General features: G+C 39.2%; 1 protein-coding gene and 1 pseudogene across 1 annotated transcript; one reads left to right on the top strand and one right to left on the bottom strand.

The window, feature by feature from the left end:
* The window catches only part of LOC105609438 (zinc finger protein 709-like), a 51,802-nt pseudogene that overhangs the window by 18,562 nt on the left and 16,903 nt on the right, over positions 1-16,337 (top strand).
* Positions 11,342-12,926, bottom strand: LOC105609437 (heterogeneous nuclear ribonucleoproteins A2/B1-like). Its single transcript, XM_042249997.2, has one exon. It carries the CDS (start codon positions 12,681-12,683, stop codon positions 11,607-11,609), a length of 1,077 nt encoding a protein of 358 aa, XP_042105931.1. The 5' UTR covers positions 12,684-12,926; the 3' UTR covers positions 11,342-11,606.

The following is a 16,337-nucleotide window of genomic DNA, read 5'->3' as shown; positions in this document are numbered from 1 at the left end:
GAAAAAGAATTCAAAATAATGATAGTAAAGATGATCCAAAATCTTGGAAACAAAATGCAGTTATGGATAAATGGTCTGGAGACAAGGATTGAGAAGATGCAAGAAATTTTTAACAAGGACCTAGAAGAAATAAAAAAGGGTTAATCCATGATGAATAATGCAATAACTGAGATCAAAAGCACTCTGGAGGGAACCAACAGTAGAATAACTAAGGCAGAAGATAGGATAAGTGAGGTGGAAGATACAATGGTGGAAATAAATGAAGCAAAGAGGAAAAAAAAAATTAAAAGAAATGAGGACAACCTCAGAGACCTCTGGGATAATGTCAAACACCCAAACATTCGAATCATAGGAGTCCCAGAAGAAGAAGACAAAAAGAAAGGCCATGAGAAAATACTTGAGATAATAGTTGAAAACTTCCCTAAAATGGGGAAGGAAATAGCAATCCAAGTCCAAGAAACCCAGAGAGTCCCAAACAGGATAAACCCAAGGTGAAACACCCCAAGATATATTAATCAAGTTAATGAAGATCAAACACAAAGGGCAAATATTAAAAGCAGCAAGGGAAAGGCAACAAATAACACACAAAGGGATTCCCATAGAGATAACAGCTGATCTTTCAGTAGAAACTCTTTAGGCCAGAAGGGAATGGCAAGACATACTTAAAGTGATGAAAGAAAATAACCTACCACCCAGATTACTGTACCCAGCAAGGATCTCATTCAAATATGAAAGAGAAATCAAAAGCTTTACAGACAAGCAAAAGCTGAGAGAATTCAGCACCACCAAACCAGCTCTCCAGCAAATGCTATAGGATCTTCTCTAGACAGGAAACACAGAAAAGGTTTATAAACTCGAACCCAAAACAACAAAGTAAATGGCAATGGGATCATACTTATCAACAATTACCTTAAATGTAAATGGACTGAATGCCCCCAACCAAAAGACAAATACTGGCTGAATGGATACAAAAAACAAGACCCCTATATATGCTGTCTACAAAAGACCCACCATAAACCAAGGGACACATACAGACCGAAAGTGAAGGGCTGGAAAAAGATATTTCACCCAAATGGAGACCAAAAGAAAGCAGGAGTAGCAATACTCACATTAGATAAAATAGACTTTGAAATAAAGGCCATGAAAAGAGGCAAAGAAAGACACTACATAATGATCAAAGGATCAACCCAAGAATAAGATATAACAATTATAAATTATATGCACTTGCAAATCCAGACTTAAATTGAAGAAAGTAGGGAAAACCAATAGACCATTCAGGTCTAAATCAAATGACCTAAATCAAATCCTTTATGATTATACAGTGGAAGTGAGAAATAGATTTAAGGGACTAGATCTGATAGACAGAGTGCTTGATGAACTATGGGTGGAGGTTTGTGACATTGTACAGGAGACAGGGAACAAGACCATCCCCAAGAAAAAGAAATGCAAAGAAAGCAAAATGGCTGTCTGAGGAGGCCTTACAAATAGCTGTGAAAAGAAGAGAAGTGAAAAGCAAAGAAGAAAAGGAAAGATATACCCGTTTGAATGCAGAGTTCCAAAGAATAGCAAGGAGAGATAAGAAAGCCTTCCTCAGTGATTAATGCAAAGAAGTAGTGGAAATGGGAATGGGAGAGAATGGGAAAGACTAGAGATCTCTTCAAGAAAATTAGACAAATGGGATCTAATTAAAATTAAAAGCTTCTACACAACAAAGGAAACTATAAGCAAGGTGAAAAGACAGCTTTTGGAATGGGAGAAAATAATAGCAAATGAAGCAAATGACAAACAACTAATCTCAAAAATATACAAGCAACTTATGCAGCTCAATTCCAGAAAAATAAACGACCCAATAAAAAATGGGCCAAAAAACTAAACAGACATTTCTCCAAAGAAGACATACAGATGGCTAACAAACACATGAAAAGATGCTCAACAGCACTCATTATCAGAGAAATGCAAATCAAAACCACAATGAGGTACCACTTCACACCAGTCAGAATGGCTGCGATCCAAAAGTCTACAAGCAATAAATGCTGGAGAGGGTGTGGAGAAAAGGGAACCTTACACTGTTGGTGGGAATGCAAACTAGTACAGCCACTATGGAGAACAGTGTGGAGATTCCTTAAAAAACTGGAAATAGAACTGCCTTATGACCCAGCAATCCCACTGCTGGGCATACACACCAAGGAAACCAGAATAGAAAGAGACACGTGTACTCCAATGTTCATCACAGCACTGTTTATAATAGCCAGGACATGGAAACAACCTAGATGTCCATCAGCAGATGAATGGATAAGAAAGCTGTGGTACATATACACAATGGAATATTACTCAGCCATTAAAAAGAATACATTTGAATCAGTTCTAATGAGGTGGATGAAACTGGAGCCGATTATACAGAGTGAAGTAAGCCAGAAAGAAAAACACCAATACAGTATACTAACACATATATATGGAATTTAGAAAGATGGTAATGATAACCCTGTATGCAAGACAGCAAAAAAGACACAGATGTATAGAATGGACTTTTGGACTCTGTGGGAGAGGGAGAGGGTGGGATGATTTGGGAGAATGGCATTGTAACATGTATACTATCATGTAAGAAACAAATCTCCAGTCTTTGTTCGGTACAGGATACAGGATGCTTGGGGCTGGTGCATGGGGATGATCCAGAGAGATGATGTGGGGTGGGAGGTGGGAGGGGGGTTCAGGATTGGGAACTCATGTACACCCATGGCTGATTCATGTCAATGTATGGCAAAACCAATACAGTATGGTAAAGCAAAATAAAGTAAAAATTAAAATTAAAAAAAAAAAAGAAAATTAGAGATACCAAGGGAATGGGCTCAATAAAGGACAGAAATGGTACGGACCTAACAGAAGCAGGAGATATTAAGAAGAGGTGGCAAGAATACACAGAAAAGCTGTACAAAAAAGATCTTCACGACCCAGATAATCATGATGGTATGATCACTCACCTAGAGCCAGACATCCTGGAATGTGAAGTCAAGTGGGCCTTAAGAAGCATCACTATGAACAAAGCTGATGGAAGTGATGGAATTCCAGTTGAACTATTTAAAATCCTGAATGATGATGCTGTGAAAGTGCTACACTCAATATGCCAGCAAATTTGGAAAACTCAGCAGTGGCCACAGGACTGGAAAAGATTAGTTTTCATTCCAGCCCAAAGAAAGGCAATGCCAAAGAATGCTCGAACTACCGCACAATTGCACTCATCTCACACGCTAGCAAAGTAATGCTCAAAATTCTCCAAGCCAGGCTTCAGCAATACACGAACTGTGAACTTCCAGATTTTCAAGCTGGTTTTAGAAAAGGCAAAGGAACCAGAGATCAAATTGCCAATAACCGCTGGGTCATCAAAAAAGCAAGAGAGTTCCAGAAAAACATCGATTTCTGCTTTATTGACTATACCAAAACCTTTGATTGTGTGGATTGCAATAAACTGTGGCAAATTCTGAAAGAGATGGGAATAGCAGACCACTTGACTGCCTCTTGAGAAATCTGTATGCAGGTCAGGAAGCAACAGTTCGAACTGGACATGGAACAACAGACTGGTTCCAAATAGGAAAAGGAGTACATCAAGGCTGTATGTTGTCACCCTGCTTATTTAACTTCTATGCAGAGTACATCATGAGAAATGCTTGGCTGGATGAAGCACCAGCTGGAATCAAGATTGCCAGGAGAAATATCAATAACCTCAGATATGCAGATGACACCACCCTTATGGCAGAAAGTGAGGAAGAACTAAAGAGCCTCTTGAGGAAAGTTAAAGAGGAGAGTGAAAAATTTGGCTTAAAGCTCAACATTCAGAAAACGAATATCATGGCATCTGGTCCCATCACTTCGTGGCAGATAGATGAGGAAACAGTGGAAACAGTGGCTGACTTTATTTGGGGGGCTCCAAAATCACTGCAATGGTGACTGCAGCCATGAAATTAAAAGATGCTTACTCCTTGGAAGGAAAGTTATGATAGATTATGAAAGTTTGATAGATTGTGATAGTTATGAAAGATTGTATATTAAAAAGCAGAGACATAACTTTGCCAGCAAAGGTCTGTCTAATCAAGGCTATGGTTTTTCCAGTAGTCATGTATGGATGTGAGAGTTGGACTGTAAAGAAAGCTGAGTGCCAGAGAATTGATGCTTTTGAACTGTGGTGTTGGAGAAGACTCTTGAGAGTCCGTTGGACTGCAAGGAGATCCAAACAGTCAATCCTAAAGGAGATCAGTCCTGGGTGTTCACTGGAAGGAGTAATGTTGAAGCTGAAACTCCAATACTTTGGCCACCTCATGCAAAGAACTGACTTATTGGAAAAGACCCTGATGCTGGGAAAGACTGAAGGTGGGAGGAGATGGGGACAACAGAGGATGAGGTGGTTAGATGGCATCACCGACTCGATGGACATGAGTTTGGGTAAACTCCAGGAGTTGGTGATGGACAGGGAAGCCTGGTGTGCTGCAGTCCATGGGGTCACAAAGAGTTGGACACGACTGAGTGACTGAACTGAACTAAACATAGGAGCACCACAACATGTAAGGCAAATGCTAACAAGTATGAAAGGGGAAATTAACAGTAACACAATAATAGTGGGAGACTTTAATACCCCACTCATACATATGCACAGGTCAACTAAACAGAAAATTAGCTAAGAAACACAAACTTTAAATGATACAATGGACCAGTTAGACCTAATTGATATTTATAGGACATTTCACCCCAAAACAATGAATTTCACCTTTTTCTCAAGTGCACATGGAACCTTCTTCAGGATAGCTCACATCCTGGGCCATAAATCTAGCCTTGGTAAATTCAAAAAAATGAAGTCATTCCAAGCATCTTTGCTTATCACAGTGTGGTAAGATTAGATGTCAACTACAGGAAAAAACTATTAAAAATGCAAACATATGGAGGCTAAACCACATGCTTCTGAATAACCAACAAATCACAGAAGAAATCGAAAAAGAAATCAAAATATGCAAAGAAATTAATGAAAATGAAAACACAACAACCCAAAACCTATGGAATTCAGTAAAAGCAGTGCTAAGGGGAAGGTTCATAGCAATACAAGCTTACCTCAAGAAACAAGAGAAAAATCAAATAAATAACCTAACTTTACACCTAAAGAGACCATAGCAAAAATCAACAAAGCTAAAAGCTGGTTCTTTGAGATGATAAATAAAATAGAGAAACCATTAGGCAGACTCATCAAGAAAAAAATAGAGAAGAATCAAATCAACAAAATTAGAAATTAAAATGGAGAAATCACAACAGACAACACAGAAATACAAAGGATCATAAGAGACTACTATCAGCAACTACATGCCAATAAAATGGACAACTTGGAAGAAATGGACGAGTTCTTAGAAAAGTATAACCTTCCAAAACTGAACCAGAAAGAAACAGAAAACCTTAACAGACTCATCACAAGTGCGGAAATCGAAACTGTAATCAGAAATCTTCCAGCAAACAAAAGCCCAGGACCAGATGGCTTCACAGCTGAATTCTACCAAAAATTTAGAGAAGAGCTAACACCTAACCTACTCAAAGTCTTCCAGAAAATTGCAGAGGAAGGTAAACTGCCAAACTCATTCTATGAAGCCACCATCACCCTAATAACAAAACCAGACAAAGATGCCACAAAAGAAAACTACAGGCCAAAATCGCTGATGAAAATAGATGCAAAAATCCTTAACAAAATTCTAGCAAACAGAATCCAGCAACATACTAAGAAGATCATATATCAAGACCAAGTGGACTTTATCCCAGGGATGCAAGGATTCTTCAATATTTGCAAATCAATGTGATCCACCACATTAACAAATTGAAAGATAAAAACTATATGATTATCTCAATAAATACAAAGAAAGCCTTTGACAAAATTCAACATCCATTTATGATAAAAACCCTCCAGAAAGCAGGCATAGAAGGAACATACCTCAACATAGTATAAGCCATATATGATAAACCCACGGCAAACATTACTCTCAATGGTGAAAAATTGAAAGCATTTCCCCTAAAGTCAGAAAGAAGACAAGGGTGCCCATTGTCACCACTACTATTCAACATAGTTTTGGAAGTTTTAGCCCCAGCAATCAGAGAAGAAAAAGAAAGAAAAGGAATCCAGATTGGAAAAGAAGAAGTAAAACTCTCACTGTTTGCAGATGACATGATCCTCTACATAGAAAACCCAAAAGACACCACCAGAAAATTACTAGAGCTAATCAATGAATATAGTAATGTTGCAGGATATACAATTAACACACAGAAATCCCTTATATTCCTATACACTAACAATGAGAAAACAGAAAGAGAAATTAAGGAAACAATTCCATTCACCACTGTGATTAAAATAAAATACTTAGGAATAAATCTACCTAAAGAAACAAAAGACCTATATGTAGAAAACTATAAAACACTGCTGAAAGAAATAAAAGATGACACAAATAGATGGAAAAATACACCATGTTCATGGATCGGAAGAATCAAAATAGTGAAAATGAATATACAACCCAAAGCAATCTATAGATTCAATGCAATCTCTATCAAGCTACCAACGGTATTTTTCAGAGAACTAGAACAAATAATTTCACTATTTGTATGGAAATACAAAAAACCTCAAATAGCCAAAGCAATCTGGAGAAAGAAGAATGGAACTGGAGGAATCAACCTGCCTGGTGTCAGACTATACTACAAAGCTACAGTCATCAAGGCAGTATGGTACTGGCACAAAGACAGAAGTATAGATCAATGGAACAAAATAGAAATCCCAGAGATAAACCCACGCACCTATGGACACCTTATCTTTGACAAAGGAGGCAAGAATATACAATGGAGTAAAGACAATCTCTTTAACAAGTGGTGCTGGGGAAACTGGTCAACCACTTGTAGAAGAGTGAAACTAGAACACTTTCTAACACCTTACACAAAAATAAACTCAAAATGGATTAAAGATCTAAATGTAAGACCAGAAACTATAAAACTCCTAGAGGAAAACATAGGCAAAACACTCTCCGACATAAATCACAGCAGGATCCTCTATGACCCGCCTCTGAGAGTAATGGAAATAAAAGCAAAAATAAACAAATGGGACCTAATTAAACATAAAAGCTTTTGCACAATGAAGGAAACTATAGGCAAGGTGAAAAGACAGCCTTCCGAATGGGAGAAAATAATAGCAAATGAAGCAAATGACAAAGAATTAATCTCAAAAATACAAGAACAGCTCATGCAGCTCAATTCCAGAAAAATAAGTGACCCAATCAAAAATGGGCCAAAAAACTAAACAGACATTTCTCCAAAGAAGACATAAGGTGGCTAACAAACACATGAAAAGATGCTCAACATCACTCATTATCAGAGAAATGCAAATTAAAACCACAACGAGGTACCATCTCACGCTGATCAGAATGGCTGCTATCAAAAAGTCTACAAACAATAAATGCTGGAGAGGGTGCGGAGAAAAGGGAACCCTGTTACACTGTTGGTGGAAATGCAAACTAGTACGGGCACTGTGAAGAAGAGTGTGGAGATTCCTTAAAAAACGAAATAGAACTGCCATACAACCCAGCAATCCCACTGCTGGGCATATACACTGAGGAAACCAGAATTGAAAGAGATTCATGTACCCCAGTGTTCATCGCAGCACTGTTTATAATAGCCAGGACATGGAAGCAATCTAGATGTCCATCAGCAGACAAGTGGATAGGAAACTTGTGGTACATGTACACAATGGAATATTACTCAGCCATTAAAAAGAATGCACTTGAATCAGTTCTAATGAATGGATGAAACTGGAGCCTATTATACAGAGTGGAGTAAGTCAGCCCTAGGAAATTTCAAAGACATGGGAAATAAAGGAAGTCTTAGATTAGTCCATTAGAGAGCCACTAGGTAGATTAAAAAAAAAAAACAGTTATGATTTTTTTAGCATAAGGTTCATATAGCTCCTTCTGGTACTAGTAACCTGTGTGAAGAAAGTGGGGTGTTGTTTAATAGGTCCCTTTTGGGAAGGAAAGTAACAAATGGTACCCACTTAAAATATCATGAAGCTTTATAACAAAATTCAGCTCTTTTTACTCTTTATTAAGAATTCCACATGTTGGAAACTAGAGTTTGGATACCAAGATCCTGGCATGTTTCTTTTAAATTTATGTTAAAAGCTATTTTAAAATACATACTTTATTTGATCTGATTATTGATTTAATCAACAACTTGACAATATGTATTTGCCTCTTGTGTTTGAGGACAGAAATTTCTAAATATATTCTGAAACAGATTTATAGATTCACAAAAGCCTGCATTAATTCACTTCTAAACCATGTAACTTATTTCGAGTTTGTAATTATCATCAGTATTCTCACATTTTAAATTGTTTGCAGATTTCATAGGAATAATTATATCTAAAAATAGTTCATTTTCCAGGGTCTGTAGAATATCAGGGAGACCTCATTTCTCTTTGTCACAACAATCATTTCAATGAACATTTGGACAACAGCCTGTACACAACTAGAGGTGAAAGTGTTGGATTCTGTTATGGTAACTATGTCGATAATTCATGACATTAAGTACACTCCAAGGAAATGTTTAGATTTTTACAGTTTTATGGTTTTCGTATGTTTTGTTAAGTCTCCTCTGGATATTTTACTATATTACACTCTAAACTAGGACTATTTTTCCAGCATGCATTCTAATACAAATAATTAGAAAGTAGAGACACTCCCCCATGGTGAAAGTCCCTCAGTCGTGTCTGACTGTTTGCGACCCCATGGGCTATACAGGCCATGGAATTCTCCAGGCCAGAGTGTTGAAGTGGGTAGCCATTCCCTTCTCCAGGGAATCTTCCCAATCCAGGGATCAAACCCAGGTCTCCCACATTGCAGGCAGATTCTTTACCAGCTGAGCCACAAGGGAAGACCTAAAACATGGACTTTATCTAATTGTGTGGCATGCATATCTCTGGTTGAGTTAGTATAATTGAGCCTGATAGAGGTCAAATAATTAGTAGCTTCCACCAAACTAGAAAATGCCCACACCTGAAATATTTCCATCAAACACTCCATTTCATATTTTGGTAAAAGAAGCAGAAGCAAACCATGAGGAAAAGAAACATGAAATGAGACAGCCGGAAGGGACAAAGATTTGGCAGAGGCCCTCGTACAGAAGAGTAGAAACAGGATTGACATTCTCCCCTCAAATCAGCAAATCTCCAGTATCAGGGCAGCTGCCAACAGAATTAGTGTTGAAAAAATTCCAGACATAACTAATAAGGAAACAAGGTGCACATGTTCTAAACACAGCTTCCACTTCTGAGGACATGGGCATGTTGATAATCATTGCAGAACCATTAGAAACGCTATGAGCTAGCAAAACATGAACAGAAAACAGACTGCTTGATGCAAACCCATTGTTAAGCCCTGCTACACTAACTCAACTAGAGACAGTCATGCCACACAGTTAAAGTCCATGTTTTAGGGCAGAATTTATCATTTTCCCCAGAGAAGCTAATGATATAGATAAAAATGAAGGCCTTCACTGTCTTCTGACATAGTATCTACTTTTTCTCTTTTGCTTCCAGAATATTGGGCTGAATACCTCACTCTTGGTGGGAGTGTATTAGTAATATTAATATTTGATGGGACTCAGTTTTTTAGGGTGGAAAATCCAGGTCACTTCACGTCTCTCCATGGAGGCACATTTCAGCAATGTCTCTGTCAGCAGCCAACATTCAGGCTGAGCCACTTTCTCTAAGAATGGCCTCAGGCCAGGGGACCAGTGTTTCAAAGGGATTGTGTGCCTCAGTCTGAGGGTTCTAGCAGCAGGAGGGGCTGGGATTCAGCAGTCTCACTAATTTTAAGACCTCCAGGAACAGAGCTTGGAAGTCCTGCTGGTGAATAGAGAAGGAAAGATGCATAATTCTCTCCTCTCTTGAAAGGAGTGAAGAGGAAAAAATTTCAGATAATAGAAGGACAAAGAAGGATAGAATATTCAGAATTCTTTGGTCTACATCTCTGTCACTTCTGTGCACACCTCAGATCTTTTTCAAGGAGATGAAACACACATATATGCAAATGCAAACAAGAACTTACTCATAAGGTATAATCAGTTGCTTTGGCCTTCTCAGGAAGGAGATCTGGAATACACCTGCTTGTAGCTTTAATGTATGGATGGGGGAAAACCCACCACCACATCCCCATCTTTATACACTCTGTGCTTCAGGCAATCCGCCTAAACTTCAAACTCTATCCCACATGCAGTGTGTAAAGACTGCAGGAGCAAGAAAAGATAAATCGGAGAGAACGACATAGCAGGAGATGCCCAACCTAGAGACCAAGTCCTGTATCTAGGCTCAGCTCATGAGCAGAGGGATTGGCATCTGATCCCTGCTCTGCTCTCAAAAAGGAAAATGCCCCTCACGTCAGCCCAGCCTATGCCCATGACCCCTCTGTCTCTCAGCCTGTGGAAAACTTGCAGGGCTTGGAAAACTTGAGACCTCACCCTCAGTGTCCCCATGATGCAAGCAGCCTGCCTTCCCCTTCTTTTTACTGCTTGTCAGTCCTATGGAGGAGCTCTGGGGAGCCTCCTGTTCTGGGGCTCTGCACCTGCCTTCCTCAGTCCCGGTGAGAAGCAATGACCATAAACATGCTTTTCCCCTTCCCTCTGTGATTGCATCATAGTCTGTGACTCTCAAACTTCAGAGCTTGAGATCAGAGAGGGAGATGTGGGGGAGACAAGCCCATCCTGACACTGAGGGCTCTGCCCTGCTATTGATGTCCCTGCACGGAGCTCATGGTGGTTGTGTCAGCCACACCAAAGGGAAACTTTTCTGCAGTCTTGGTGAGAACGTCAATTGGTGCAGCCATTAAAGAAAAAAAGTACGGAGGTTCATAAAAAAATTAAAATTAGAACCACTGTAGGAACCAGCAATTCCACTTCTGGGTACGTATCAGGAAAAAAATGAAGCCAGTATCCTAAATAATCATCTACCCTCACATGATCATTGCAGGATCATTTCCAATAGTCAAGACATGGGAATATGACCTAAATATCAAAAGATGAGTAAATTTAAAAAGAGTGATTTTATATTTTACGCATAGGTAGGTACAAACTACTACCATTTCACCTTTTAAATTATTTTATTAAATCTTCAATGTACAATAGCTTCTTTACACATGAACTAAATTTTTTTTAGAAGAATGTTAGGTCTTATTACATGATGATTCTAGCTAGTAGTTTTTCCAAATGTTGGGGAAAATCTTGAAAAAGGATTTTCACATCTCACCCAAAACATTGAAATTTAACATTATCAAAGAAAGAGATGCTTCTACACTCTTGAACAGTGGCCACTGGAAAGACATTTCAAAAAGAAAGAATTGTATCTCAAAAGCATTTTTTATATGATTTTTTCCTCCAAAGACGGTAATGTTTTTACATAATTAAGTCCATTCACAAAATGGCTTTCTGCACGTGCTCTCATGCCTTGGGCCACATCAAATATTTATGCATGACTGAGATGAGAGTTTCCTTGACATTGTTATTTCCATAGCCTGAAGCTGTTCTGTTACCTCCAGGCTCTCATTCTCCCTGATTTATACAATCAAGCCCCTGTCTAATAACAAGCTCAGTATCGCCATCTCTCCATAATCCCCACTTTCTCCATGGCCTCCTGGACAATAGTTTCCTCCACCATATGATCCTTCCATATTCCTCCTACCATTCAGTTTCCCACTCTTTAGTAACTCGTACTTTGAAGGTTTCTGCTTATAATTTCCCAAATTATAGCAATTCTGACTTCCATCGTTCCTTCCTCTCGCTCTGCAGCCCCTATTCTGGTGGCCATGTCCAGGTCCTCCTCCATAACCAAGACTAACCCTCAAACTACCACCTCCTGGTCCCCCTCCATACCCATGGTCACCATCCCCAGATTCACCACTGCTCCCACCTCCAGATCCTCCTCTAAAGTCCCTTCCTTGTCCAGCTCCAAAATTTCCACCACCACTATGCAAGTATAGGAAATCAGCCTTACCTCCTCCCTTTCCTATTCTAGAGTGCTGGAGTGCCTGCATTTCTTGTCTAGACAAGGCCTTTCTTACTTCTGCATGATAACCATTGATGGTATGGTATTTCTGCAATACAAGCTTATCCACAGGATCGTGGTCATCAAAAGTCACAAACCCAAAACCTCTTTTCCTTCCAGACTCCCTATCACTAATGATCTCAATGGCATTGATGTTTCCATATTTCTCAAAGTAATCTCTAAGATGATGCTCCTCCGTGTCTTCTCCAATTCTACAAACAAACAGCTTCTTCACAGTGACAAGAGCCCCTGGTTTTCCATAGTCCTCTCTTGGGACAGCGCGTTTGGGGGTGACCCTTTTCCCATCGATGGAATGAGGTCTGGCCGCCATGGCAGCATCCACCTCAGCCACAGAGGAAAACGTGACAAAACCAAATCTTCTTGATGTCTGGCTGGCAGGATCTCTTATGACCACACAGTCTGTAAGATATCCCCACTGCTGGTAGTAGTTCCATAGAGTTTCTTCTGTGGTTTCAGAGCTCAAGCCACCAACAAAGAGTTTACGGAATTCTTCATTATCTCTCTTATTCCTCTCCAAAGGATCAGATGTTGACATTTTTTTCATCACGTGCTTGGGCGCTTGAGCCATTTTTCTGAAGCTGAGGAGGATGAAGGAGATCTCAGACTAACAGGAACCTGACCAATCCCAGCTCCTGGCTTCCACTCCTCCGGAAAGAGAGCCTCCAGGAGAACCTCCAAGTCCTGGCTTCGGGGATGCTATTACTGCCTCTGGAGCCTCTGCCGCCCTTGAATCAGTCTTGAGCCGCTTTCAATTTTTCTGCAAAACATTATTTAACAGAGTGACCTTTCCTGATGCATATTACCTTCTCTATGTTGATTTCTTCCCATTTTAAATTCTATCCGCATTATTATTAATTTTACACTGTTTTTCTCACAAATGGTATATTCAGTGAATAGATGATTAACGTGGACTTTAAGGCTTTACGCCGAGTTATTTCTTTCGCTTTGCCCTTACAGGGGCTTGCCTGGTGCCCTCAATGGTAAAGAATATGCCTGCAGTGCGGGAGACCCATGTTCCATCCCTGGGTGGGAAGATACCCTTGAGAAGGGAATGGTTACCCACTCCAGTATTCAGTGGAGCCTGGAGGACTATAGTCCATGGGGTCACAAAGAGTTAAACACAACTGAGTGACTAACATACACACACATGGGGAAAGTGAAGCCAGGAAGGATAAAGGGAGGAAGAAATTTAAATTACTGATGATGAAAAGATTGGTGGTGTGGTGGTTTAGTCACTAAGTTGTGTTCGGCTCTCTTCAACCCTGTAGATGGGCCATAGCCTGCCAGGCTCCTCTGTCCATGGAATTCTCCAGGCAAGAATACTGGAGTGGGGTGCCATTTCCTTCTCCAGGGGAACGCCTAACTGAGGACATATTTGAGCAGAAAACTTAATTGCAAAAAAAAAAAAAAAGAGAGAGAGAGAACAAAAGAAGGAAAAAGACTCATCCACAGCATGGGTAAAGAATTTTCCACAGAGGATAACAATTTAAACAAAGCAGAGCCAAGTATTGTTCCCATTTCTTGGTGATGTAGATTTTTTAATCTCTCCTGTTATTCCAAGAAAGTTTCAAATGCAAAACTATACAAAACCTTGAATATTTTGTAACATTAACACTTAGGATATACCTTTCAATAACATAACTTTCTTGTAAGAGCTAACTCTAGGAAATTTCACCTAGAAAAGAATGCACGTGGACACTGTTCCCATTAATATGGATGCCCCACTTACCAGAACAGGCTGATCTGTGAAAGAGGCTGATGCTGGATCCCCCTGACCCGATCCTGATGCTGACCTGTGACTCGATCCTGAGATGTAGACCACCTGTAGCTTGCCAGAGAAAGCAGTGACTTCTGCCTCGGATTCCCCTTTTATGGAGGGAGTGGGTAACCCAATCAGTGGATTTTTCAAAGACACACCCTATCTCAGATCAAAGGGATTTAAGAGATTCTTCAGTCTTTAGACACAAATGCAAAATAGGAGGCTGTTAACACTGTCAGAAACTATCCTAGATGAAAAAAATGGGACTTCGTTGTTGGCACCATGGATGAGAATCTGCCTGCTAAAGCAAGGGACACAGGTTCGATTCCCAGTCCAGAAAGATTCCGCATGCTGTGAAGCAACTAAGCCGGTGTGCCAGCTCAACTGCTGAGCACTCTAGAGCCTGTGGTCAGCAACAATAGAAGCCCCAATTCACTGCAATTAGAGAAAGCCCACACAGAGCAGGGAATACCCAGCACAGCCAAAAAAGAAAAAAAATGTTTAAAAAATGTAATACATCTATGTATGAAGTGGTATTTGCAGTTCCTATCAAGAAGTTAATCTTTCATTTTTCTCCCACTATGGATACAGTCAACAAAAATAGGAACAGAAGTTTCTATCTATATACAAAGATTTCTAGAAATTGATGTTACAAAAGCAAAAAGGAAAAATAGAGACCTTTTGAATGTTTATCAATAATTGCTGAGGTTGTTTATTCGGTAAGTCCTGTCTGTGACCCTGTGAGCCCCTGGACTATATAGCCCACCAAACTCCTCTGTTCATGGGATTTTCCAGACAAGAATACTAGAGTGAACTGCCGTGTCCTTCTCGAGGGGATCTTCCCAACCTAGGGATCAAACCAAGGTATTCTGCTCCAAAATGCTTGCTGACAAGTCTGTAATGTCTGTATCACACAGCCATTCTTTTAGAAGGTTAGTATTTTGTAAGTTTACCCTTCAACTAATTTCTGGTTAATGTTTGATGACTTCAATCACCTTACCCTTTTCTGATCCTTTGAGGTAATTAGTCTCTCTACTCCCTTTACCTCCCTAGACTAGGGTTTAACACTTTTATTAATCCACTTTTTGTCTGGAAACTTGTCAGTCACGATCATACACTCATCAGTGTGTAGTTACAGAAAATTTAGTCATAATTACTTTGAAATTATCCTTTCTTTTCCTAGTCATGCTTTTTGCATTCCTGGTTTTTAATATGGAATTATTTTACTTTGGACTTAACAACTCACTCTAGTATTTTGTCAAATTCTATGTGGTTCACAATGAAGTGTTTCACTTAAGTTTTGGCAGACATCTTTACCTGGGGCAATGTTGATTCTGGGTATAAAACTCTAGTTGGATTTGATTCTTCTTAGCTTATTAAAAATGGTGCTCAAGGGACTTCCCTGGTGATCCATTGGTTAAGACTCTGAACTCCCAGTTCAGGGGGCATGCGTTTGAGCCCTGGTTGGGAAACCAAGATCCTCCATGCCTCTTGGCCCTATCCCCCCCCCCCAAAAAAAAGTATAAAAATAGTACTTTCTTGTTATCCATCTTATTTTATTTTCCCTTAGACATCACCAATTAGCCTTTTTCTTGCTTGTTTGGTCTCTGTATTCTCTAAAAGTGCATTACATTAACTTTGGCTTTTAGACCATATTTTAGCTCATTATTGTATCCTGTGTATGAAATATTTGACTCAGGATGTTGAGTTATTGCAACCATTGGGTGATGTCTTTTTAAACCATGCTTATGTATTTTCACCTCTGATATCAATTTCTCCCCACCTTCTCTCTACTCTCCTTTTCATCACATCTCACTTCTGTTCTAACTGTGTTCTGAATTTTCCAAGATTATTCCCCTTGGATTCTATTGGGATATTTGCTCTTGAACTGTCTTGCTGTTTAGTAATCTGGTCTGTGCTGGGATCAATGTATTCTTAGCTACTTAAGTTCTTCATTTCAGAAAGTTATAAACAATATGCAACTTTAAGCTTTGAAAGAAAACAGTTGCTCAATGAGGAGAAAATGGATTCCATTTAGTACAATAAATCTCAAGTGGATAAGGGAAATTTGTAACTTAGATCATATTAAAATATTTTAGGCATCTGTAGTCATCAAAATTCATCTGAAAACTTGAGCAGAGGAAAAGATTTGCATTACATATCTTAGTAAAGTACATCAAACTGAATACTGTAAATATAATAATTCTGTTTGATGAAACAAAATACTGAAAAAACACTGGGAAATGGGTCAAACTGTATAATAGACATGCTGTAAGAAAGGATAAGTTAATACTTGGTGTGAGTCTTCTCTTAGAACTGTCAGTCTTGTGAAATTTCAATGTAGGTCAAGAATAATGGATCAAATTTCAAATTTAACTGTTGACTTAACAAGGGTTGTAATCATAAGACACCAGTTTTCAAGGCTTAGAATGAAGAAAAGGATATCATGTTTTCTGATGTGGA

This window comes from Ovis aries, chromosome 5 (assembly GCF_016772045.2).
Source record: "Ovis aries strain OAR_USU_Benz2616 breed Rambouillet chromosome 5, ARS-UI_Ramb_v3.0, whole genome shotgun sequence".
NCBI classification, from domain to species: domain Eukaryota; kingdom Metazoa; phylum Chordata; class Mammalia; order Artiodactyla; family Bovidae; genus Ovis; species Ovis aries.
The sequence above is the reverse complement of the archived record's forward strand: the minus strand, read 5'-3'. Positions and strand labels throughout refer to the sequence as shown.

Coding starts and splice junctions, on each gene's coding strand:
- LOC105609437 (XM_042249997.2), bottom strand. CDS start 12,683: ATGGCTCAAGCGCCCAAGCACGTGATGAAAAAAATGTCAACATCTGAT.